This window comes from Bufo gargarizans, chromosome 6 (genome assembly GCF_014858855.1).
Source record: "Bufo gargarizans isolate SCDJY-AF-19 chromosome 6, ASM1485885v1, whole genome shotgun sequence".
NCBI lineage: Eukaryota > Metazoa > Chordata > Amphibia > Anura > Bufonidae > Bufo > Bufo gargarizans.
Genome location: NC_058085.1, coordinates 287,699,861 through 287,725,734, shown reverse-complemented (window position 1 = coordinate 287,725,734; position 25,874 = coordinate 287,699,861). Strand labels below are relative to the sequence as shown.

The window sequence follows — 25,874 nt, the reverse complement described above, 5'->3', positions numbered from 1 at the left end:
CTCAGCAGGCAGTATCGCACACAACAGGCAGTGTATCAGGCTCAGCAGACTGTATTGTACATGATAGGATTATATACACATGTGATTTGAAGTGTCTGATGCCCATACAGGGGGAAAGAAAGCACAGACTTGAAATTGAGGTATTGGGGGCATATATATGCATTTGTGAGGGGTATTAGGAGAACAGTATTAGGAGCACATAACAATTTTTTGATTTTGGGACCGTGTAAGCTCTTTAAGTATACAAATCCAGTACAGCAAATAAAGTTTATATGTAGAAGTTTATTAAACATTTTACATTTTTTTCAATTTGTAAAAATATAAGTCGATACATTTATAAATATACAATGCATGTAGGGTAATGAAGAAACAGTTAATTTTATAAAAATTATAGGAAATGGAATATGAGTATGTAACAATTGTATATAACATATGCTCGAGCCAACAAAGTCAGACTATTCACAGAATAATCAGGGTAAACAATCTTTTCAGCCACACAAATAGCCAATCAGATTTGTATCATTTACACTTTACAATTCTACTCTCACAACATCTGTCTGACTGTCCCCGGGAGATAGATCTAGCACACAGGACAGTCTAAAGTTTCATTTATATTCCTGGCCCATATTCCAAGGTAGCAATATACCCCTTCTGCTCTTCCTCTCTGCCCATTTTGGTGTCTATAATATGCAGATACCGACCCAAACACCTGAGCAGGATCATTTTCAGACCACCATTTCCACTGGGGTCATGTATCAACAGTGCCATCACCAGCAAATAGATGTATAATACATATTGATGGCCTAAATAACAAATGCAAGGGTGGTCATTTATCAAAGACTGGTATTTTACCCCGGTCTTTAATATCTCTTACACCACCAGAGGATGTGCCTAATTTTAGACCTCATCATAATTTAGACACATCCTCTGGCAGTCCATGCACCTAGATTGAAGTGTACCCCAGCCGGTAGCTGGAGTAGATTTCGATCGTCATTTATACCAATAAACTGGTGTAAAATAATAATAAATGTGCTGGGACTGCTTGCCCTACTCGCACCACGGCTCTACCACTTCCCCATTTCGCAAAGGGAGTTCAAGAGGTTGCAAATTGGGGGTCTGCAACTTTTTTACAACACTTTTTGGCATAGGCAGCCATAATAAATTAGCTCCCATGAGTTCACCCTTCTGTGTAGCTGTTGATTTGGGGGCAGAGGAAGGGGCTTGTGCTGCATATTTCAGGCACCATATTATCAGACATATTTGGGGCATGCCTGAACCTTCTTTCATTAGGGCAGAGTCGGAACGCCTCGATACACATTAGAAAGTCAGCCAGACCTGACGAAATGGGTGGTTTCAGCTAACTAATCTGTATGGACACCTTAACTCTACTTTCTAGCAGATATCTAGTTATAAATGTATTTTTACTATTGCTGCCACTTGGTACAGCATGCATGTTGGTGACCTATATACCTGAGCCCGGAAAGGAAACAGATTAGGATGCAAAATATTTGATATATTTCATTTAAGTATACAAGGAATCTAATGAGCATAGATATAATAAATTCCTATCAGGGTCAACCTGTATAGAACACTTCCACCTATGCACATGTAACTATATACATCATGTACAGTAACATCAATATGTATTATATACTGTCATTTTATACTAATCAGTAGTTCCGATCTGTGAAGCTCATTGATAAAATGACTAGTGGTTTAAAGTATAAGTTTACTAGGTTTATTATTGAAATCTGAGCAGGAAATAATCTATATCAGAGCAGGGTATCGGCAGGGATATCAGACTGCCCTGTGGCTGGCAGCCTGTATTCTATCTATGGCACAGGAGACACATACCATGCTAATACATCATGTCTGCTGACGACTGGCAGGAAAGCCATCGGGAATGTGATGCTTGTGGCCTAACTGCTCTTTTATCTGACCACTCCCGCTCATAAAGGAAATTATTCTGGTAACAAATATAAGCAATATAGCTATAGATGACATTTTACAATGTGCAAACATACTCTCTAAATCCCAATGTTGAGCCTCATATTACAGGTCCATAATATAATCTGGGAGTGCCATGAATGAAAAATGTGATCCCGAGATTATAGACCAATCCTTAAATATATCAGGGACTACTATAACATTTAATCTGCCTTCAGACATACATTTCCACCTAGTAAAATTACACAGTAATATTAAATAATATCATAGATTTTGGTAAGTGCTTCACCAATACTTATGGGGTGAATTAAAACCCCCTTAAAGGGTTTTTCTGAGATATCAATATTGATGACATAGCCTTATATCAGTGGGGGTAAATTCTAATTGTACAGAGATCCTAGGTACTGAGTGATGTAGAGCATTGAGAGACTGCAGCACACTCTGCAGGGAACACCACTGCCTTGTCAAGGAGATGATTGTAGGGGTATGCTGAGCGTCAGACCCGCACCCATCTGATATTAATGGCTTATTAGAGGATAAGCCTTCAATATTGTTATTTTAGAAACCCTTTTAAGATTCACTGAGCAACGGTAAATATTACCAATAATATTAAAACTGATTTATGCAGAAATGCACTAAAAGGAGAATATGTGCCCACTTTTATCATAGCCATGCAAATGTCTCCAGTTCATCAAAAAAGGCATTTACACTCATGTATTAATGCACCAAGCAAGTTGTACGAAGCTGTATAATAAAATCTATTTCTGATTCCATATGAATCCTACAGAAAAAAATGATGGCACTTTCCTTCAGATGCCTTATTATTTTTCCCTAGAAGAGAGTACATCTACAGTATTGTGCCACACCGGCCTCATCATAAATTAGGCGCATCCTCCAGAAGTCCGTGCACCTAGACTGAATACCTACATCTTTGCAGGTCTGGAGTCATTGTTTCTCTGGCAAGACTCCATATACATTCCAGATTTATGGATCTGTGTAAATAGGGCCTTATATCACTATAGGCACCTTCCCCAGAAATACTTCTTTAAAGGGAATATGTTGCTATTATCTGAAGCAACTCTTCATCATTACTAATGAATATGAATGGGTGGGGGATGTAAATACTAATTCTTTATACTCAAAGTGCAGCCTATGCTCAAAAATAATATGCTTGCTAGATATTATGGGGATCATTTACAAACAGATATCCACCACTTTTTGGCGTGTATCTGTTGCAGACTTTTCCCGCTCATAACAGGTTTTAAAAAGAGGGGCATAGAATCGGCGGGGATGGAGTCAGGCTGAAAGGCCCGTATTATTTATCATATTCTACGCCTGTTTTAAATCTACATTTAGACAGGCAGTGGATTCGCCGAAGTTATGTAGAGGCCGGCGCATCCACCACCAGGGGTATTGAAACGGACATCTAAAACACCAGTCTTAATAAATGACCCCCTATGTGTATAATTATTATATAATGAGCAATATAGAAGTTTTTAATCTACAGGCAGGTTTCTTGGTCTCTTTCACTAGGTCAGATGATCCTTGATATTCATGATTTATCATGGGGAAGGATAAATCAGATAAATTTATCAGAACAGGGGAAAAGTGGAGTAGCTGGAAGCTGGCGGGTTGGCACCACTTCTAATTAACTTAATGTTCTACATTTAAGCTGTATTACAATTATGTGATCTGCCTTCATGTGTCCTCCTAGAAAAAGGGTTATAGGTAATAAATAGAGAGAGAACTTCATAGGAGCACACATACAGAATAAATAGCAGCATGAGTGTAGATTACAGATAGCCAAGCTTCCAATATAACAATATGAAAGGTACAAAAATCATCATAAACTTCATAACACACATTATCATAACACTTTTCCTAGCCAAACATGCTGATACATTCTATACATCTGTCTTCTATCTCCTCCTTCTGTTATACTTCTGTATTCACATATCTTCTTCTTTCCTGCAAATATACAAGATACATTCAGATTATAATATCTTATCTACCTCAAATATTGTATTATACAGTTCATATACATTTTCTCCTGAGCACTTAGAAGGAAATACTGGATATACATATTTAGGGGCTTGCAGACAGGACATGACATGTGCTTTTTGCCCTTTCTATTCATAAACTCACACCAAAACCATGACAAATAACAGGTTGTCCAGGGTTAAAAAAATGTTCTGCCTTTCCTAGAAACAGCACTACTCTTGTCCAGGAGCTATGATTGGTATTGTAGCTTAAAGGGGTTGTCCAGCTATTAATAATGATGACCTATCATCAGGATAGGTCATTATTATCTGTTTGGTGGGGGGTCGGCAGCCAGCCGATCAGCTGTTTGAAGAGGAGGCGGCGCTCCATGTGAGTGCCGCTTCCTCTTAATTCCTCTCAGAAGCGAGTACTTGTAGGGAGATGAGTCTAAAGCCTCATGCACACAACCGTTGTGTGCATCCGTGGCCGTTGTGCCATTTTCCGTTTTTTTTTCCGCGGACCCATTGACTTTCAATGGGTCCGTGGAAAAATCAGAAAATGCACCGTTTGGCAGCCGCATCCGTGATCCGTGTTTCCTGGCCGTGAAAAAAATATGACCTGTCCTATTTTTTTCACGGCCAACGGTTCACGGACCCATTCAAGTCAATGGGTCAGTGAAAAATCACGGATGCACACAAGATTGTCATCCGCGTCCGTGTCCGTGATCCGTGTCCGTTTTTTCCTATCATGGCAAACTTGACTTAGATTTATTTTTAATTTTTCATGTCCGTGGATCCTCCAAAAAACAAGGAAGACCCACAGACGAAAAAACGGTCACGGATCACGGACCTACGGGCCCCGTTTTTGCGGACCGTGAAAAAAAAAACAGTCGTGTGCATGAGGCCTAAGTGTAAAGACCAGTTGATCGGCAGGGGTGCCAGGTGTCTGACCCCTACCCATCAGATATTGATGACCTATCCTGAGGATAGGTCATCAATATTAACTGCTGGACAACCCCTTTAAAGGGCATCTGTCAGCACTGTTGACAGAGGCCCTTTAACTCCAATTCCTTGACCGAGGATGATCTGTAGTATTGTACAGGAGCGGACTGGCCACAGACCCTACAGGCAAACTTCCTGGTGGGCCGGTGCTTAAGGGGCTACCTGAGATCTGCTCATGACTGCCAGTTAGCTAAGTAAGTTCCAATACAGTAAGCTGACCACAGGGTGTGCCCCTGCTGAGACCCTCACCCATCAGCTATAATATGTGACACCACAGGGGATAAGACACATGACACATTCACAATCGTGTTCAAATCTTTCCTGGGAGAAGTATTAGGTCTGAGGTAAGGACCCATTTACATTGGATGATACCCTGTGCAATAATCTGGTACAATTGGTACCCAATCATTGCCAGCTTGTTAGCTACTTTTACATGCAGCAATTATCTCTGCTTTATAGGAATTAATGATTGTTATTACGATTGTTCATCATCGTCGTCGTCGTCGTCCCCCCCCAAACAGTTACATCTTTTTTTTTGGTAGCACATCCCTGTTTACACATTGTGCTGCTTAGAGACCATGATTTTTTTTTTTGTGCCGCATAAACAATCAGATCACCCAACGAACCAGCGTTTGCTTGTTTGTCGACTGATCACCAGACCATTTACAGGGGCAAATTATTTGGAACATGCATTCGTACGAGCGTTCATTCCTGATAATTGGTCCGATCATCTGCCAGTGTGTCAGACAGTTGATTAGAAAGTCCATCACACGACGATTATACGATGTTTCCATAAAACCCCTTATTGTAGGATTTACCTGTTTAAGGCGAACAGACTGGACCAAGTGTTTTCTCTGCTTACATTCTGTCCAAACACAATCATGGAGTTTCTGTCTCTTCTTTGAATGTCACCATGGGCAATATCGGGCCTGGGAGAAAGAAGCGGATAGTATCTTTAAGCATAAAACAACAAGGTGAATGTGAAATGTTATTACAGCCATGATGATCAGTGATTCCACTTGTGTATCAGGAGGTGCTGGACACCCGCTGCATGAATATATGTCTACATTCATCATTTCTTGTGATTCACACATAACACACATTCCATTAAGCACACTATAGAGGGCACACCCATGTCCTCTTTAGGCCTCATGCACATGACCGTTGTTGTGTTCCGCGTCCGTTGTTCCGTTTTCCGTGATTTTCTGCGGACCCATTGACTTTCAATAGGTCAGTTGAAAACTCGTATAATGCACCGTTTGTCATCCGCGTCTGTGATCCGTGTTTCCAGTCCGTCAAAAAAATATGACGTGTCCTATTTTTTCACGGACAACGGTTCGCGGACCCATTCAAGTCAATGGGTCCGTGAAAAAACACGGAGGCACACAAGATTGTCACCCGCGTCTGCGTCAGTTTTTTTCCCTATCATTTGCAAGGCAACCTTGACTTAGATTTTTTTTCACTTTCCTTCATGTCTGGTGATCCTCCAAAAATCAAGGAAGACACACGGAAACGGATCACGGAACAATGGAACCCCGTTTTGCGGACCGTGAAAAAATACTGTCGTGTGCATGAGGCCTTACATGTATAAATCCTCTAGCATCAATGGTAGGTAATACTAGTGGACTGACTTCTAGGGCCACTTTCACACCACAGTATTATGTGTCACTATTTCCAAAAACCCGGAGTGGGTGCAAAATATAGAAGAGGTACAAATCTCTCCATTATAAGTTTTCTCTGTGCATCTTCTACTCTTGGTTTAGGCTTACAAATACTAATGTAAGGGTCCGGCCAAACAGTCAGGTTTCTGCGTGCACTTTTGGATATCAAAATCAGGAGTGGATCATAAAAGGAGAGAAAGTACAGGGTGGCCCACGGAAAAGTAGCCTGCCTCTAATATCTCCAAATCAAACTGCCTAATAGTAAATCTGTCTTAGTTGTAGCGAACTGTGAGCCAGGGGCTACGGCCACCACGTTTCGCAGACTTGTCCACATGCGATTTTTATCTGTGGGGCAGTTTAAAACAGAAAGTTTCCGCTAACAATCCACATCCCGTGGAGGAACGCAAGGAGAACATCACAAACGCCATCCGCAGCATCACAAGCAGCATAATCCGACCTGCCCAAAGATGCATAGACCTGAACGGGGACCTTATTCAGCGTCTTTTGTGACTTGTGGGTAATTTAAAAAAACAATCCACTTGCTTGTTCATTTTGTCATACTATCGCTGGAGGTGGGCTACTGTTTCCGTAGACCACCCTGTACAGGGCACATAGGACTTCTCCTCTTCTTTGAATTCACTCCTCCTGATTTTGGCTTCCAAAACTGCATCCAGACCACGTGAAAGTGGCTCTAAGGAGGAAACTGAACTATATGAAACAGCTACTTAAAAAAATTGACACAATTTTTTATTACATAATGATGCAATATGGACCAAATCTGCATCTGTATTTTCTTCACTCTCCATAGACTACAAAGGGTGCTTTCTTTCCAGATAAAATAATGCATGCGCCGCGTTAGGCACAGGGAAAAAACGGACAGAATACTGGTGAAGAATATGCATGTGTGAAAGCAGCTTCAGGGAGAAAACAGAACCAACAATAAATGAATAAATGAAATGTAATATAAATTATAAAACATGACGAGACAGAACGCTTATGCATCGTTTTCTCTCTCCGGTTCTTTGACAATGGGGTCAAAAAAGCAATTCAATTGTTCGCATAACTATGTTTAAAAAAATCGACGGAAATGCACAGATTATGCTGTAGTCTGGGTTTTCATTATCTTCAGACAATAGAAGGAAATCAGGGGTTTTCTACAGATGTTAACGTGACAGTATGGGCATGTTTGAAGAACAACTATATATATAGGTTATTTCCCTTCAGCTCGTGTACTAAATTGTCACTATTTCTGCTGTATGAATTATGTTCACGAGAGGATATCACACCCTCCAAGCATTGAATTACTAGGAACATGGAACTCCAACAACCAGTGGCGTTGCGAGGGGGGTGCGGGGGGTGCGGGCCGCACCGGGTGACACCAGTCTGATGGGGTGTCACCCGCCGGCCGCCGGAGTTCTCCTTAACTAACTAACTTCCATAGAGGCAGGGAGGGGGCGGGGGGGGCTCTCTCCCTCCCCCTGTGCTGCTGCTGCCGCTGCCTCCGCCAATGAGAAGAGGGATGGGAGGAGGAGGGGAGGGGCTGTGGCCACTGCGCCACCAATGAATTAAACTGACCTGTAATACAAATACAGGAGGCGGGTGCCGGAATCAAATAGCCTGCACCCGACCTCTATGACAGTGAGCGGCACCTGAGGGGTTAACTGCCACTGATCGCAGCCCCCTATCATAGAGGTCGGGTGCCGGCTATTTCATTCCGGCACCCGCCTCCTGTATTTGTATTAACATTGAGTGCGCCCCCCCAGTATAATAAACATTTTGTGCAAACCCCCCCCCCCCAGTATAATTAACATTTTGTGCACCCCCCCCCCCCCCCCAGTATAATAAACATTGGTAGCGCAGTGGGAAGTGCCAATGAGGGTTAAAAAAATAAAAATAAAATGAACTCACCTCCAGTTGATCGGTAGCTGCCGGTCTCCTGTTCTATCTTCAGGACCTGTGGTGACATCACTGAGCTAATCACATGGTCCATTACCATGGTGATGGATCATATGATGTACCATGTGATGACCACAGTGATGTCACCACAGGTCCTTTCACAGGTCCTGAAGATAGAACAGGAGACCGGCAGCTGTGTGATCAATTGGAGGAGGTGAGTTAATTTTTATTTATTTTTTTAACCCTCATTGGCACTTCCCACTGCGCCACCAATGTTTATTATACTGGGAGGGGGGGGCGCACTCAATGTATATTATACTGGGGGGTGGCCGCACTCAATGTTTATTATACTGGGGGGGGGGGCGCTCTCAATGTATATTATACTGGGGGGGGGGCCGCACTCAATGTTTATTATACTGGGGGGGGGGGGCGCTCTCAATGTTTATTATACTGGGGGGGCGCACTCAATGTTTATTATACTGGGGGGGCGCACTCAATGTTTATTATACTGGGGGGGCGCACTCAATGTATATTATACTGGGGGGGTGGCCGCACTCATCGTATATTATACTGGGGGGGCCGCACTCAATGTATATTATACTGGGGGGGTGGCCGCACTCAATGTTTATTATACTGGGGGGGGGGCGCTCTCAATGTATATTATACTGGGGGGGTGGCCGCACTCAATGTTTATTATACTGGGGGGGGGGGCGCTCTCAATGTTTATTATACTGGGGGGGCGCACTCAATGTTTATTATACTGGGGGGGCGCACTCAATGTTTATTATACTGGGGGGGCGCACTCAATGTTTATTATACTGGGGGGTGCTCTCAATGTTTATTATACTGGGGGGGGCGCTCTCAATGTTTGATATACTGGGGGGGCGCACTCAATGTTTATTATACTGGGGGGGCGCACTCAATGTTTATTATATTGACCTTCTACTAAGCATTCATAATCAGTGGCGTACCTACCATATAGGCAGACCACGCAGCTGCTATGGGGCCCGTGAGGAAGAGGGGCCCATCTATCTTCCTGTCTCCCGTCTGCTAGCCCCGCCTCCTAGCTCCGCCTCCCGCTGGCTAGCTCCGCCTCCCGCCTGTTAGCTCCATTATGCCTGATTCCTCTCTGGATTGCCACTGCCCCACCAGTAATGAAGTAAGTGACCAGTTGTTAGTGAGGACAGTGCGGGGGGGTCACTTAGCTTTCCCAGGCTATTCCTCTGCACATATGTCATTCAGAACAGGAGGAAAGCTGGGTGCTATTATGTAATGTGACTCGGCTTTCCTGATGTCCTGCATGGCACAAGTGCAGAGGCATGAGAAGATATGAGGGGAGGTGGGAGTTGTGTCACCCAGCTTTCCTAGGCTATTCCTCTGCGCATATGTCATTCAGAACAGGAGGAAAGCTGGGTGCTATTATGTAATGTGACTCGGCTTTCCTGATGTCCTGCATGGCACAAGTGCAGAGGCATGAGAAGATATGAGGGGAGGTGGGAGCTGTGTCACTCAGCTTTCCCAGGCTATTCCTCTGCACATATGTCATTTAGAACAGGAGGAAAGCTGGGTGCTATTATGTAATGTGACTCGGCTTTCCTGATGTCCTGCATGGCACAAGTGCAGAGGCCTGAGGAGATATGAGGGTAGGTGGGAGTTGTGTCACTCAGCTTTCCCAGGCTATTCCTCTGCACATATGTCATTCAGAACAGGAGGAAAGCTGGGTGCTATTATGTAATGTGACTCGGCTTTCCTGATGTCCTGCATGGCACAAGTGCAGAGGCATGAGAAGATATGAGGGGAGGTGGGAGTTGTGTCACCCAGCTTTCCTAGGCTATTCCTCTGCGCATATGTCATTCAGAACAGGAGGAAAGCTGGGTGCTATTATGTAATGTGACTCGGCTTTCCTGATGTCCTGCATGGCACAAGTGCAGAGGCATGAGAAGATATGAGGGGAGGTGGGAGCTGTGTCACTCAGCTTTCCCAGGCTATTCCTCTGCACATATGTCATTTAGAACAGGAGGAAAGCTGGGTGCTATTATGTAATGTGACTCGGCTTTCCTGATGTCCTGCATGGCACAAGTGCAGAGGCCTGAGGAGATATGAGGGTAGGTGGGAGTTGTGTCACTCAGCTTTCCCAGGCTATTCCTCTGCACATATGTCATTCAGAACAGGAGGAAAGCTGGGTGCTATTATGTAATGTGACTCGGCTTTCCTGATGTCCTGCATGACACAAGTGCAGAGGCAGGAGAAGATATGAGGGAAGGTGGGAGCTGTGTCACTCAGCTTTCTCATGTCTCTCCACATGTGCCATGCAGGACAGCAGAAAAGCTGGGTGCTATTACATCATGCAATGTCCCTCAGATTTCCTGCTATCCTGCAAGGCATAAATGCGGATAATAAGAACATGGAATGGCAGGGGAGAGGGGTTCACCCAGCTTTCCCAGAGACTCCTGTCTCTGCACATGTGTCATGCAGGATAGCGAGTAATGACAGTGTCTCCCAGCTGTCCTGCATGACACAGAGGATATTGGAAGGGGGGCACTCGCTTCCTCAAACTTTTCTCATGTCTATGCGCATGTGCATGTGCCATGCTGGACAGCAGGAAAGTTGGGTGGTATTACATCATGTAACGCCCCAGATTCTTGTCAATATATGCTGAACACTGCCGGGACCTATCAGATCCCATTCTCTATAAGGCTACTTTCACACTTGCGGCAGGACGGATCCGACAGGCTGTTCACCATGTCGGATCCGTCCTGCGGCTATTTAGCGCGACCGCCGCTCCGTCCCCATTGACTATAACGGGGGCGGAGCTCTGGTGCAGCATGGTGGTGCACGGCGAAAGCTGCCGGACTAAAATGTACTGCATGTCTGACTTTTTAGTCCGGCGACTTTCGCCGTGCACCATATAATCAATGGGGACGGAGCGGCGGTCCGGCGGCACGGCGAAATAGCCACAGGATGGATCCGACATGGTGAACAGCCTGTCGGATCCGTCCTGCCGTAAGTGTGAAAGTAACCTAATGGGTCTTTTGGGATCCGGCATGAGTAGTGCCATTTTGTAGAACAAAATACTTCTGCATGAGGTGGGGCAGGGGAGAAGTTAGGGAGGGTAGTGAGAGGAGCCAGGGTGTATAGTAGGAGGGACTAGGAACGGGCATGGGGGCCCAATCTAAATTCTTGCTATGGGGCCCAATGATTTCTGTGTACGCCCCTGTTCATAATGCTATTATTTTCCCTTATAACCATGTTATAAGGGAAAATAACACAGTGAATAGACTTTCATCTTAGCAACCAAGCGTGAAAATCGCACCCCATCCGCACTTGCTTGCGGATACAATGCGATTTTCACGCAGCCCTATTAACTTCTATGGGGTCTGCGTTGCATGAAAACGCACAACATAAAGCATGTTGCGATTTTCACGCAGCGCACAAGTGATGCGTGAAAATCACCGCTCATCTGCACAGCCCCATAGAAGTGAATGGGTCCGGATTCAGTGCGGGTGCAATGCGTTCACCTCACGCATTGCACCCGCGCAGAAATCTCACCCATGTGAAAGGGGCCTAAGGGTGAATAGGACAAGGGTTCCAGCCCCTAAGGGGGCTAATAGTAAGTGAAAATAAAACACAAACACTAAGGCTACTTTCACACTTGCGGCAGTGTGATGCGGCAAGCAGTTCCGTTGTCAGAACTGCGTGCCAGATCCGCCGATCTTGATGTGACTGAAAGCATTTATGAGATGCATCCGGATACGGATCCATCTCACAAATGCATTGCAAGAATGAATCCATGTCTCCGCTTGTCATGCAGACAGACGGATCCGTCTTGTATCTTTTTACACATTTTTACCGTCATGTGCAGACCGGAAGGACGGATCCTGCATTCCGGTATTTTGAATGCCGGATCTGGCACTAATACATTCCTATGGGAAAAAATGCCAGATCCGGCATTCAGGCAAGTCTTCAGTTTTTTTCGCCGGAGATAAAACCGTAGCATGCTGCGGTTTTATCTTTTGCCTGATCAGTCAAAATGACTGAACTGAAGACATCCTGATGCATCCTGGACGGATTACTCCATTCAGAATGCATGGGGATATGACGGATCAGTTCTTTTCCGGTATAGAGCCCCTGTGACGGAACTCTATGCCGAAAAAGAAAAACGCTAGTGTGAAAGTACTCTAAAATATTAAGTTTAAATCCCCCCTTTCCCAATTTTACATATAAAAAATATATACAATAAACATATTACATAGCGCTGCGTCCGAAAAGTCCAAACTATTAAATTATTAAAAAATATCTCCTATGCGGTGAGCATTTGCCATTTTTTAGTCACCTTGTCGCCCCCAAAAATAGGATAGGACTGTTCTATTATGGGCCGAACGTTTCATAAAATGCAAAATGCACGTGGCTTTTTTGCGTGGTATCGCAATACTTTTTTATGGTGATGAAAGCGAATCAAAATTTTGGTATTGAAACAACCCTACGCCGATCTGATCGGCGTAGCATTGTCACGATACCAAAATTTTCATTCGGTTTTGATTTGGCGACTAAAAATGTAATTTGGCTCCTAAATTTTTCAGTTCAGGAGCCAATGGCTACTAGGTATTTTTTTTAGTCTGGAGCCCTGCTATCAGAGGCCGGCGCAGGCGGCGCGATGACGTCATTGCGCCGCCTGAGCCCTGAGCCGTACACAGCGCGGGACACAGGCCAGAAGAGGCCTGCATCACATCGCTGCCAAGGAGGTAAGTGTTGTTTTCCTTTTTTTTTTTCTTTTTTTTTTTTTTCTGTACAATACTGATGGCTACTGGCACATGATAGGAGAGGCCCTATGGCTAGTGGCACATGATAGGTGGGCCTATGGCTACTGGCACATGATAGGGGGGCCCTATGGCTACTGGCACATGATAGGGGGGCCCTATGGCTACTGGCACATGATAGAGGGGCCCTATGGCTACTGGCACATGATAGGGGGGCCCTATGGCTACTGGCACATGATAGGGGGGCGCCTATGGCTACTGGCACATGATAGGGGGGCCCTATGGCTACTGGCACATGATAGGGGGGCCCTATGGCTACTGGCACATGATGGAGGGGCCCTATGGCTACTGGCACATGATGGAGGGGCCCTATGGCTACTGGCACATGATAGGGGGGGCGCCTATGGCTACTGGCACATGTTGATGGGGGGCTTAGGCTACTGGCACATGATTAAGGGGCATCTATGAGGGCACATTTCACTGGCACATTATTGGGGGACATCTATGGGGGCACTTCTTACTGGCACATTATTGGTGGCACTATAGGGGCATCTACTGAGGCCACAAAGAACGGTTATTTTATATGGGGGCTCTGTATAGGGGCATTTTATACTGGGACACATTGTGTTGGGTACTATGGGGAAGGGGGGAGAGGACTACTACGGGGCACTGAGAAGGGGTATTTTATGCTTACAAATTATGGGGGACACTGAGGGCATCTACTGGCGCACTATATATCGGGCATTTTATACTGGTACATTATGGGGGCACTAGGGGGGAGAGGAGCACTATGGGGGCATTTACTGGGGTCACTATATAGGGGTATTTTATACTGGCACATTATGTGGGCACTATGGGGACATTAGCTCAACTGGGGACATTACAGGGGGGTATTTTTTGCACTGACACATTATAAGGAGAATTATTTCTACTGGGGGGGGCCTTATGGTGGGCGTTATTACTCCCCCGTGGTATGACCCCCTAGTAGCAGCACCAGCCTCTCCCTGCTCTGCTATCCCTCTGCCCCTTCTCCAAATCCTTATTATGAAATCTTTCTCATTAGGATAAAACACATCATCAGCTCCGCCGAGCCCCCGGCCAAGTGTGGAAGTGGCGTCCGAGATCCCCAAGGGCCAAGCCAAGTAACTGTAAGTTTTCATATGAAATATGTTTGTTATATACATATAGCCTACACTGTCAGGTGTCACCCAGGGGGGGTGACACCATTTTCTACCGCATCGGGTGACACCAGCCCTAGCAACGCCACTGCCAACAACTAACAACATGGAGCTGGCAAATGGACAACAGAACTTCAACATGATTGTCTGGAAAATGAAATTACTTTAGATTAAGAAAGGGAAGGGAAGCAATCCAAACCATGATAAACTCAGAAAAATGGAGGGAGACTCAGGAGAAGACCATGCAAAGAGCTTGCAAAGCCTTATTAGACCTTATGGAAGATGTATTCTAGGATGTAAATCAGAATGCCCAAAATGTGGTCACAAAGATGCCAGCTTGACTTAGACCTCTTTCACACGAGCGTGACGGATTAGGTCCTGATGCGTTCAGTGAAACTTGCACCATTTTGCAAGCAAGTTCAGTCAGTTTTGTCTGCGTACGCGTTCAGTTTTTTCTGCGCGGTTGTAATGCGTTTTGATACGTTTTTCACGAGCGTGATAAAAAAAACTGAAGGTTTACAAACAACATCTCCTAGCAACCATCAGTGAAAAACGCATTGCATCTGCACTTTCTTTTTTCACTGAAGCCCCATTTATTTCTATTGGGCCAGGGCTGCGTGAAAAACGCTTAATATAGAACATGCTGCGATTTTCACGCAATGCAGAACTGATGAGTGAAAAACAACGCTCATGCACACAGACCCATAGAAATGAATGGGTCAGGATTCAGTGCGGGTGCTATGCGTTCACGTCACGCATTGCACCCGCGCGGAAAACTCGCTCGTGTGAAAGGGGCTTTACTGTTTGTAGTCTTGCCACATAATCAAGATGTTTTGTGAGGATGTCAACATCTTAGACAGCGATATTCAGGCTACAAACATGGTTATTGCCATTTCACCATGATCCAGACACATGTCTCTATATAGGCATAATACAACTGGTATGTCTGGCAGCAAAAAGCTAGCATGAACCAATGGCTCTCAGATAATCCTCCTACCATAAGGCCCCTTTCACACGAGCGTGACGGATTAGGTCCGGATGCGTTCAGTGAAACTCGCACCATTTTGCAAGCAAGTTCAGTCAGTTTTGTCTGCGATTGCGTTCAGTTGTTCAGTTTTTTCCGCGCGGGTGCAATGCGTTTTGATGCGTTTTTTACGCGCGTGATAAAAAACTGAAGGTTTACAAACAACATCTCCTAGCAACCATCAGTGAAAAACGCATTGCATCCGCACTTGCTTGCGGATGCAATGCGTTTATCACTGAAGACCCATTCACTTCTATGGGGCCTGGGCTGCGTGAAAAACGCTTAGGCCCCTTTCACACGGGCGAGTTTTCCGTGCGGGTGCGATGCGTGCGGTGAACGCATTGCACCCGCACTGAATCCTGACCCATTCATTTCTATGGGGCTGTGCACACGAGCGGTGATTTTCACGCATCACTTGTGCGTTGCGTGAAAATCGCAGCATGCTCCTCTTTGTGCGTTTTTCACGTAACGCAGGCCCTATAGAAATGAATGGGGTTGCGTGAAAATCGCATGCATCCGCAAGCAAGTGCGGATGCGGTGTGATTTTCACGCATGGGTTCTAGGTGACAGTCTATTCACTGTATTATTTTCCCTTATAACATGGTTATAAGGGAAAATAATAGCATTCTGAATACAGAATGCTTTGTATAATAGTGCTGGAGGGGTTAAAAATAATAAAAAAGTTAACTCACCTTCTCCTCTTGTTAGCGCAGATGCCGGTCTGTTCTTTATCTGTGGGCTAAAGGACCTTTGATGACGTCAGATCACATGCTCCATCACCATGGTGATGGACCATGTGATTGGAGCATGTGATCTGACGTCACCTCAGGTCATTCAGTCCACAGCTAAAGAACAGAGTGGAATCTGCGCGAACAAGAGGAGAAGGTGAGTTAACTTTTTTATTATTTTTAACCCTTCCAGCACTATTATACTAAGCATTCTGTAGTCAGAATGCTATTATTTTCCCTTATAACCATGTTATAAGGGAAAATAATACAATCTTCAGAACATCAATCCCAAGCCCGAACTTCTGTGAAGAAGTTCGGGTCTGGGTACCAAACATGCGCGATTTTTCTCACGCAAGTGCAAAACGCATGACAATGTTTTGCACTCGCGCGGAAAAATCGCGCATTTTCCCGCAACGCACCCGCCTCTTATCCGGGCAAAAAACATGACGCCCGTGTGAAAGAGGCCTTAAGGCTGGTTTCACACGGGCGTTGCGGATTTGGTCCGGATGCGTTCAGGGTGCGTTCAGTGAAACTCGCACTATTTTGCAAGCAAGTTCAGTCAGTTTTGTCTGCGATTGCGTTTAGTTGTTCAGTTTTTTCCGCGCGGGTGCAATGCGTTTTGATGCGTTTTTCACGCACGTGATAAAAAACTGAATGTTTACAAACATCATCTCTTAGCAACCATCAGTGAAAAACGCATCGCACCCGCACTTGCTTGCGGATGCAATGCGTTATTCACGCAGCCCCATTCACTTCTATAGAGCCAGGGCTGCGTGAAAAACGCAGAATATAGAACATGCTGCGATTTTCACGCAACGCAGAACTGATGCGTGAAAAACAACGCTCATGTACACAGACCCATTGAAATGAATGGGTCAGGATTCAGTGCAGGTGCTATTCGTTCCCGTCACACATTGCACTCGCGTGGAAAACTCACTCGTGTGAAAGGGACCTAAGGGCCCTTAAAATACTTTTGAAAAAATTGCTTATAGTGGAATGGTCAGATCTCTTTTGCCATTGAGTAGAAACAAAAATGATGGTGTCAACGGCTACACAAAATCAACAGTAAAGAGGCGCTTGAACTGATTATTGGTTACTATTTTCACTATGGATTCAAATCTGCCCAAAAACAACATCTTTAGTTTGTATGTTCTTTCCATGTTTGTGTGGGTTTCCTTCCACAAACACATTGATCATTTATATAGCTTCCAATGAAACTAGCCTTACTATCTGAAATTTGGTTGGGAGCCCTACAGGTGACAGGAGCCCTACAGGGGACAGGAGCCCTACAGGGGACAGGAGCATGTTGGCACTGTGTAAGCAACTAGAAATTAATAAGATGAGTACAACATAGACTCCAGTTTACCTGTATAGTTGGGGGCAGGATCTTTTTAGTGACGCTGAAGATAATCCCAATTTATTCTGGTTCTTATTTTTTGTCAGTTTCAGAAAATCTTTGACTTTTCCCCATGGGTGAAGATCAAGCTAAAAGACAAAAACAGGGACGTGACAAAATGTACACAACACATATAGGGTACTGACATATGGCAGCTTTTCCACAGCCGTTACCCTATGACCCTCTAAGACTAATAATGATAGGACTTTGCAATATTTGTACAGTACATAATGAGAGCATAATGAGAGCACCTAGAATCAGAAACAGATTTTATTCTATCTTTTTAATGGATGATAAGATGTTAATAAAACAGACTTTGTTATCCTTGCCTCGCACGTCCTGATGATACTTATTTTACCCTGTGCATAATAATATATTTCCCTCTCTGGATATGCCGCTCTTGCTGGAAGCTATTTTCATTTGCTATATTGGACTTATCCAGGGCTAACAACCCAATCCTGCCAGAGAACTCATGCAGTGTAGAAAAGCAAATAATGGAGAGCAGGTACAGGCTTGTTGAGAAATACTGGAGGAATGCCTGAGGCTGCTGTAGTAAAGCAGACACTTCATATTGTCTTAAAGGTACGGCGGCTCATTCCTGCGCTTCTTTGTGATCACCACACCTGGTGCTATCATCAGCAAATTTTTTATTACCCCCCACGTTAAATAGTCTTGCTTCAGACTGCTTTAAAAGGCATCTGTCAAGGGAACAGACCCACTTTTTATTCTAAAGGTAAAGTCACACATAACAGTCTGGTATTTAAAGTGGTAATGCGAGTTTAAGAAACTAAGCTAATATAATGCTGGAAATGTTATTTTTTTTTAAAGCCCCAGTCATACCAACGTGATACTCTGATGGTCCCCGACAAGCTCTGTATATTTTCCTGCAGTGTGGCTTGCCATATACCCACGTGACCACCAGTCATTGGCCTCAGCAGTGATGCTAGCCTGCAGGTCACAAGACCACTGAGGCCCGTGATTGGCTGTAGACCGGAGGTTCTTATTTATTTTTAAAGTCAGTTTTGCAGCAGTCTGCTTTGCTGTAATTTGTGCCAAATTTATGAAATGTTGCACGATGTTTGATACACGTGTTGCATCTTTAAATCATTTATAGCATATGTTACTGCTGGTGGAGCATTGTGCATTAAGCAATCTTTAGTTTCTTTACATACCACTGTTTTCTTTGAGCTTTTCCCTTAGTTACGGCTGTTATGAACTCTACAATATGAGGCTCTTCTGAAGATGGCTCCTCTGCCAGTTCTCTGAGGCCAAAACTGCTTTCCCTCACTTCCCATACACACTTGCTGTAGCCAGCAGCTCCCTGCCAGCCAATCAGATTGGAATACTTAAAGACACGCCTCCTCAATAGGAAGCCTAATGCAGGCTTGCAATGCCCCTCTGCCTTCTGTTTATACTAAAGGGAAGACAGATAAGCCCTAGTAACCGTCTTTTAAGGGACTAGTGGAAAGGGACAAGGAACAGTAATGAAAGCTGTTATTATAAGGTAGTTACAGATCTTTTGGCAATCATTTACATACTAAAGCCTCCACGAACATGTGCTTCCCATTGCCGTATTGCGGACCGCATTTGCGGATCCGCAATACACGGGCGCTGTTCCGTGGGCATTCCGCATAACAGATGCGGACCTATTCACTTCAATGGGTGCGGAATGGAAGCACGGAACGGAACCCTACGACTGAGCTGCAATACCAAGCCCAGCTGCTATCCAGTGGACGGCACAGTGCTTGGTAAGTTGCGTGGAGGCTGCAACGCTCACTTAAGGTCCAGTGAGCGCCAAGGTGTCTTCAAACATCCGTTACTGTCCGGCAATACCAGATCCAGAGAAATGTTTCTCTGCCAGAACAGCCTGCCGGATCTCTTACTGTATTGCTGAAACTAGCCTAAGATTTATATCATAATGTAATATTCTTAAAATAGACAACAGGGATTGACGTCATGGGAAATTGCATCCCCCGGTACAGTGCTAACATCAATCAACATAAATAGGCTTATACAAGTAAGAAATTGCATACCTTTTTCATATCTTGTTCTAAGGGGTCACTGCAATTTCTTTCCCACATTTGCTTATATTCTTTGTCATCACATTTCAATTTCGTAAAGGGTTTCCTCACTCCCAATATAGAAGGACTCTTCCAACCATCTGTCTGTGCAAGATTTCCTGGAACAAGAAATAATGGTGATTTGCAACACAATCAAAGTTTAACTTAGTCTAACCAATGGCATTCTGTGATTAAGAGTCCAATTATGCGGAACGGGTGCCGACCTATTCATGTCTGCATCCGCGAACTTCCGGTCCGCGGCTCCGCAAAAAAATAGAACATGTCCTATTATTGTCCGCAGCTGCGGACAAGAATAGGTATTTCTATTGGGGTGCCGGCCTGGTGTTTTGTGGATCCGCAAAACACTGCGGACATGTAAATGGAGCCTATATGAAATAACCAGATGGTTTTTTTGATGGTCATATGTCACTGGATTCATACTGGATATATTTAATGGAATAAATATGTATATGTATGTAACTGGATGCGTCACATGTGGGGTGTGGTATGCTTTACAAAGACCCCTGTGTGGGTTGATACAAGGTACCTATATAACAGTGCCAATAAATTCTCCTTATCTGGATTACTATAAATCCAGAAGGCAAAAACGATTGTCGACTGTTGCATCCTGGCATAATCCTGAGATGCCTGGGCTTCATATTGCTCATTAGGGGTGTGATGTTACTGGGCACCGACATGATATTGTAAGTTTGATCCTGCTGATTAAAATGATGTCTGTATTGTGAAAATCGGTTGCAGCGTTTCCGAGAGAAAAAGGTTTCTTACTTATTTTTGCAAATGAGGGCTCCAGTGAACTGAGGAATGTGGCCAGCACTAGAAGGCTGGGGAGGTGCAGTGCACCAAGGGCATAGGCTCCACCCTCTGTGCACTGAAGCCTTGAATAAAGAATATTATCATTTTTTCTTGGGAATGCCCCAACTAGTTTTCTCAAATCAAGTGTTTAATCAGCAGGATCAAGGCTACCAGGCAGTATATCTTAGCAGAGTTGATCCTGCCTTCTTAAAGTGGGCAAGAACATTCATAGGATCAATCATTGGCAGCAGTTAGCTGCAGTTACATGTAGCGAGCAATGCAAGGTGTCTGTTGGAAGCACACCCCTGTTTACATAGGGCAATGCGCTGCTGATAAACGAGGATTTTATGTGCTGCAGAAAAGATGCAATCACCAGCCGTATGTGGTGAGGTGTGCTGGGTGTAGAGATGAGCAAATTGATTTGCACGAATTGATTCATTAATCAAACAAAGTTCTTGAACAGAGAAGGGCAGCCCCTTCCGCTTGATTGACAGCCCCGGCTCTGACAATCTCGGCAGTGCATGCACAGAGGATCTGCTGCTGCTACCGGAGCAGCAACTGTGCATGTGCTGCTAGACTTCCAGGGGGGAGCGTTTTGAGCAGCAGGAACAGCCCCTCTCTACTCAAGAACTCCTTTTAATGAAGTCATCAATTCATATGAATCGGTTCGCTCATCGCTAGTTGGGTCATCAGCAGCACCTGAACGCTCATTCCCAATGATTTTTCCTATCCTCGGCCCGTGTTAAAGGTTCTTTAAAGTAAAACAGGCTTTTGTTTTCAGACCATATAAAACTCATCCTTTGTACTATTGTGCTTATGAATTTTATCAGGGTGTGTTAAAACAGACACATTGAGATAAGAAACCAACCTTTGTAGCCAAACTTTTCAGAGTTAATGCCAATTTCTGGGATCATGGAGAGGTCAGATTGGTTTCCACTTAGTACAAACATACTATGCGGCCGGTTCCTCCTTACAGGAAAATGTTTCTTAGACTCCTGGTACGGATTGAGGAAAACATTCGCTGCTCCACAGGAGCAGTGCTGTCCAACGTACTCCTACACCAAGAGGAGAAAGGAGTCATGCAAATGTTACATCTCAAGTCTTCCAGTCAGTGCAGTGATATCATATGCCCACATTGCTAGCATTCCAAAACTAAGCCCCTTCTAATGGAATTCCTGGATCTTTGACTTACCATTTTCTTCATACAGTCTCTGGGCAAACAGGCTCCGTATTTGATAAACTGATTACTTAAACATACTATCTCACTTCTGTACTACTTCTGTAGTAAGTGGCTTTATGAAGAGACTTTTATATAACAATCCACACATTTTTGGCCACTGGCAGATGGTACATAGCAGGAATAAAGGAGTTGTCTCATCTGAGACATTGCTGGCATATCGCTAGGATATGCCACCAATGTCAAACAGGTGTGGATCCCACCTCTGAGACCTGTACCTATCTCCAGAACAGGACTCCGGAGTGAGCAGAGAGCAGCCGTGCATGTAAGGCCAACCTCCTTTCATAGCTATGGGACTAGTGAAAATAGCTAAATGCTGGCTCAGCTATCTCCACAGAAGTGAATGGAGAGGTGGCCACCCTTGCACAGTGCGCTCTTAATTCGTTTGTATGGGATTGCCGAAAATAGCCAAGCATGCTCTCTTGGCTATTTTTGGAAATCCCATAAAAATTACTGGAGGCCCGTTATGGAGATAGATGCGGGTCTCAGAGGTGGGACCAGCACCTTTATTACATTGGTGGCATATCATAGCGATATGCCATCAAAGTCTCACACAACACAAACCCTTTGAATAATTCTTCAGTTAAATGCAAAATGGCTGTAAAAGTGACATATCCATGAATTCTAAGCCTGCATTCTGAATATATCATCTATATAAATAATCAAGAATTAAAACTGGGTATCATGAAAGATGACCCATAACTGCTGATTTGATGCACAGTTTACGCTCACTGTTAGACAAGTGATGACGAATCTTTTACAGACCGAGTGCCCAAACTGCAACCCAAAACCCACCTATTTATTACAAAGTGCCAATGCAACAATTGTACCTGAATACTACAGTGCAGTATTGTATATCTTCCATGCACTTTATCATTTAGCTATATTAGCCTGCCTACATTCAGTGTGCTGACTGTGCTGTTCATAGTGCGCCCTGCGCTGATGAATGGCAGGAAAAGTCTAAGGCATATTGGTACAGCTTAGACTTTTTTGCAGGTGCCCACAGGGAGGGCTTTGAGTGCCACCTCTGGCACCCTGGCCATAGGTTTGCCACCACTGTACTAGACCATGTGTTCTCACCTGATTCGGGCCTGTTAGCTCTCATCAGTGCACAATATGGAAATCATGACTGTATGAAGTAGGGAGCAACTAGCTGTCTGCCAATTGATATAATTTTCTTTATAATTTTAGATGGTATCTGTGTTGTGGACTGGTGGTTCTGTTTGCCTCACAATTATTCCCTTGGGCATAAAGGAATTGCCAATATAAAATAATAATAATCTTTATTTATATGGCACCGCAGCCCTTTTTGAGACCTAACCACTTTATTGGGATTTGTCATAGAAATGGTGGCATGCAAATTACTTTTGCTTTAAAAAGTCAAAGTTGAACTTCTGTATTTAAGTGGAAGGTTGGTCGGTTCCCTAACATAAAGTGACATTATTCTAAGGCTTTTAGGGTACAGTCAGGTTTCGGCATGCGTTATTCACAGCCAAAATTTAGGAGTGGATCATAAAAGGAGAGAACTTATAATAGACATATAAGATGTCTCCTCTTTTTTAAATTCAGTCTCGTTTTGGGCTTCCAAAACTGCATCAGAAAACCTGACCGTGTGGCTGTACTCTTATGGCACATGTCTGTAGTATCTCAACAATTTAGTTTTATTTGCCATTTAATCATACACCTTTGGTGAGTCAATACACTATGGGATATAATGTTGTTGGCCAAACCTGCTTTTATTGGATTGATCTAACATGTATGGTGGCCTCCTGGCATTTGAACTTCCTGATCCTTTATTTCTTGGAGAAATAAGCCACTGCCAGAGGTGTCTAGCAGCTGTCTTCTCCCCAGTCAGAAACATTCATGCTTAGCCAAGCCAAGCGGGCATATGTATGGAGTATTCGGGAGAGATAGTTGTCAGACAAGCGGGGACTTGGCTGATAGCTAATATGTGCAGGCAGCCTTAGGCCTCTTACCTCTTTCATTTGCTTTACTCTGTCTTCCTTCTGTAATGTAAAGATTTGCTTTTGCAGTTTTAGATTGTGCTCTTGAAGTTGTCCAATTTTTTCTATTAGTTGACAAATGTGTTCCAAATATCCAAGACCTGATCCAAGTGCTTTCGATGCTCCCTGGTTGACCTGTAAAATGATTTCAACTATGAAATTTGAAATAATCATTACAAAGCATACAGAAAGGTATACAGAATAGAGGTGGCATATGAGGTTGTCCTGTGACGGGCTTTCTCTTCTTCTAGGTTTATGTTTTCCTCATGGTACACATATTCTTCTATTCTATTTTTTTCTTCATTTCTGTCCGGTCATTTCTTACTTTCTAAAGTAATAAAAGTTGCTTTCAAAAAGTGACATCTGGAAATGGCAGCTATTACTGCTGCTGTACTGGACACCATCCCAGAACAGCAAATATGTAACTAGGCAGATTTATCCTTCCATGCATCTAGAAAAATAGGTGACAACCTGTAGAGAAGCTATCATGGCTGCCATCAGACAGGATTTTAAAGATCTTAAAGGAAGGACGTTTGCTACCTGGAGGCTTACATATTACATTTATATGCATTTATATCAGGTGAAAATTCACTTTAAGTAATGTCTCATATTATTAGCCACCTGTGGTACAATCGATGGACATAGAAGAAGGAACAACCAACCATTCCAGGTCCTTCAAGAATCAAACCATTTTCCTTTATGTGAATAAAACATTTGCCCTTCACACTCAACTGAGATTTACAACAAGGTGTTTCTGAGAGTTACAAGGAAAGGAAAGGTTGGCTGCTTTTAATTAGATAAAGAGTGTTAAAAGGTTACATCAACAAAAGATGTGAAATGATGCATGGCATGACTGACCCCATGACAGATTTCTGGGAAGAACCAAGATTTACTTCTGTGCTGTGTGGGTCAAACACACTATGTGTTGTCACCTTTAACCTTTAATCTGCTGCTAACAGATAGTAATCCCTAGCCCAAGGGATTTTCCCTATAAATGCCTAGGAATTTTATCTATCTTGTTTTACATGTCTTCTTATATTTTTCCATATCAAAAAGGAATGCTAAGAGGTATTATTATTATTTATTTAAGCACTATTCATTCCGTGGTGCTGTACATATGAAAAGGGGTATACATACATAATACAGACAATTGCATTAAGCATGAACAATGCGAGTTACAAACTGGTACAGAAGGAGAGAGTACCCTGCCCGCGAGGGCTTCTATTCTAGGAGGTATCTTCCAGACAAAGAGAACAGTCTTGCTAGTGCCACCTATTGGAAGAGGCTCCCTATGAGTCGATGTTCAACTTTAACAAGCCTTGGAACACAATAAGGAAAATAGCTAATCCATATATGGCCAAGCCATGCAAACCAAGTAAAGGTGTGGGGGCCTATGTCTTAACCCCTTCCCGACATATGGCGTAATAGTACGTCATGGCGGCAGGTGTGTACCCGCATTTTGACTTACTATTAAGTCATGGTGATCGGGCAGGCATGGGAGCGGTGCGCGCCCGATCACTGCAAGGAGCCCCGCAGTCCCTGGTAGCCGGGCCCCTGCTGTATCCGCCAGCATTGCTGTACAAGCCGATGCCAGTGGATTAACCCCTTCTATACCGCAATCAGCACTGACCACGGCATAGAAGGGATTTGCGGCGGGTGATGGAGCCTATTGGGTCCCAGCGCTGCTGTGGCAGGGACCCGATGGGTGAGAAGGCTGCCCAATGCCTTGCACTGCATCAGGACCTGCCTTCTATGGGTGCCCAGGAGATCCAGTCTCAGGCTGGGTCTCCTAGGCAACCTGTTAGTGTAATACACTAACAGGCAATGCATTACAATACAGATGTATTGTAATGCATTGCAGAGGGGATCAGACCCCCAAAAGTAAAGTCCCAGAGTGGGACAGAAATGAAGTTTAAAAACAAAAAAAGAGTTTTTAATTAAAAAATAATAATGTTTCAAGTACAAAAGAAAAAAATCCCCCTTCCCCTGATTTTATATAAAAAAAAAAAAACCCACACACATTAGGTATTGCCGCGTCCGTAACGACCGTCTCTATAAATATATCACATGATCCACCCAGTCCGATAAACACGATAAATAGAACATGGAGACACTAAAACATATTTTTTTTGGTTTAAAAAATGCAATTATTGTGTTAAAGTGAAATAAATAAAAAAAGTATACATATTAGGT

The 25,874-nt window shown here is 43.9% G+C and overlaps 1 protein-coding gene across 1 annotated transcript in view; it reads right to left on the bottom strand.

Annotated features, from left to right (window-relative positions):
* Nucleotides 1-262: 262 nt before the first annotated feature.
* Nucleotides 263-25,874, bottom strand: part of LOC122941208 — a 57,617-nt gene continuing 32,005 nt past the window's right edge. Inside the window, exons 3-8 of the mRNA XM_044298272.1 lie at nt 23,655-23,816; nt 21,310-21,496; nt 19,602-19,747; nt 17,539-17,657; nt 5,747-5,857; nt 263-3,915 (exon numbers count right to left, since the gene is read on the bottom strand). Coding sequence (XP_044154207.1) covers nt 3,897-3,915; nt 5,747-5,857; nt 17,539-17,657; nt 19,602-19,747; nt 21,310-21,496; nt 23,655-23,816 — 744 coding nt within the window. The 3' untranslated portion in view covers nt 263-3,896. The remainder of the gene's footprint in view (nt 3,916-5,746; nt 5,858-17,538; nt 17,658-19,601; nt 19,748-21,309; nt 21,497-23,654; nt 23,817-25,874) is intronic.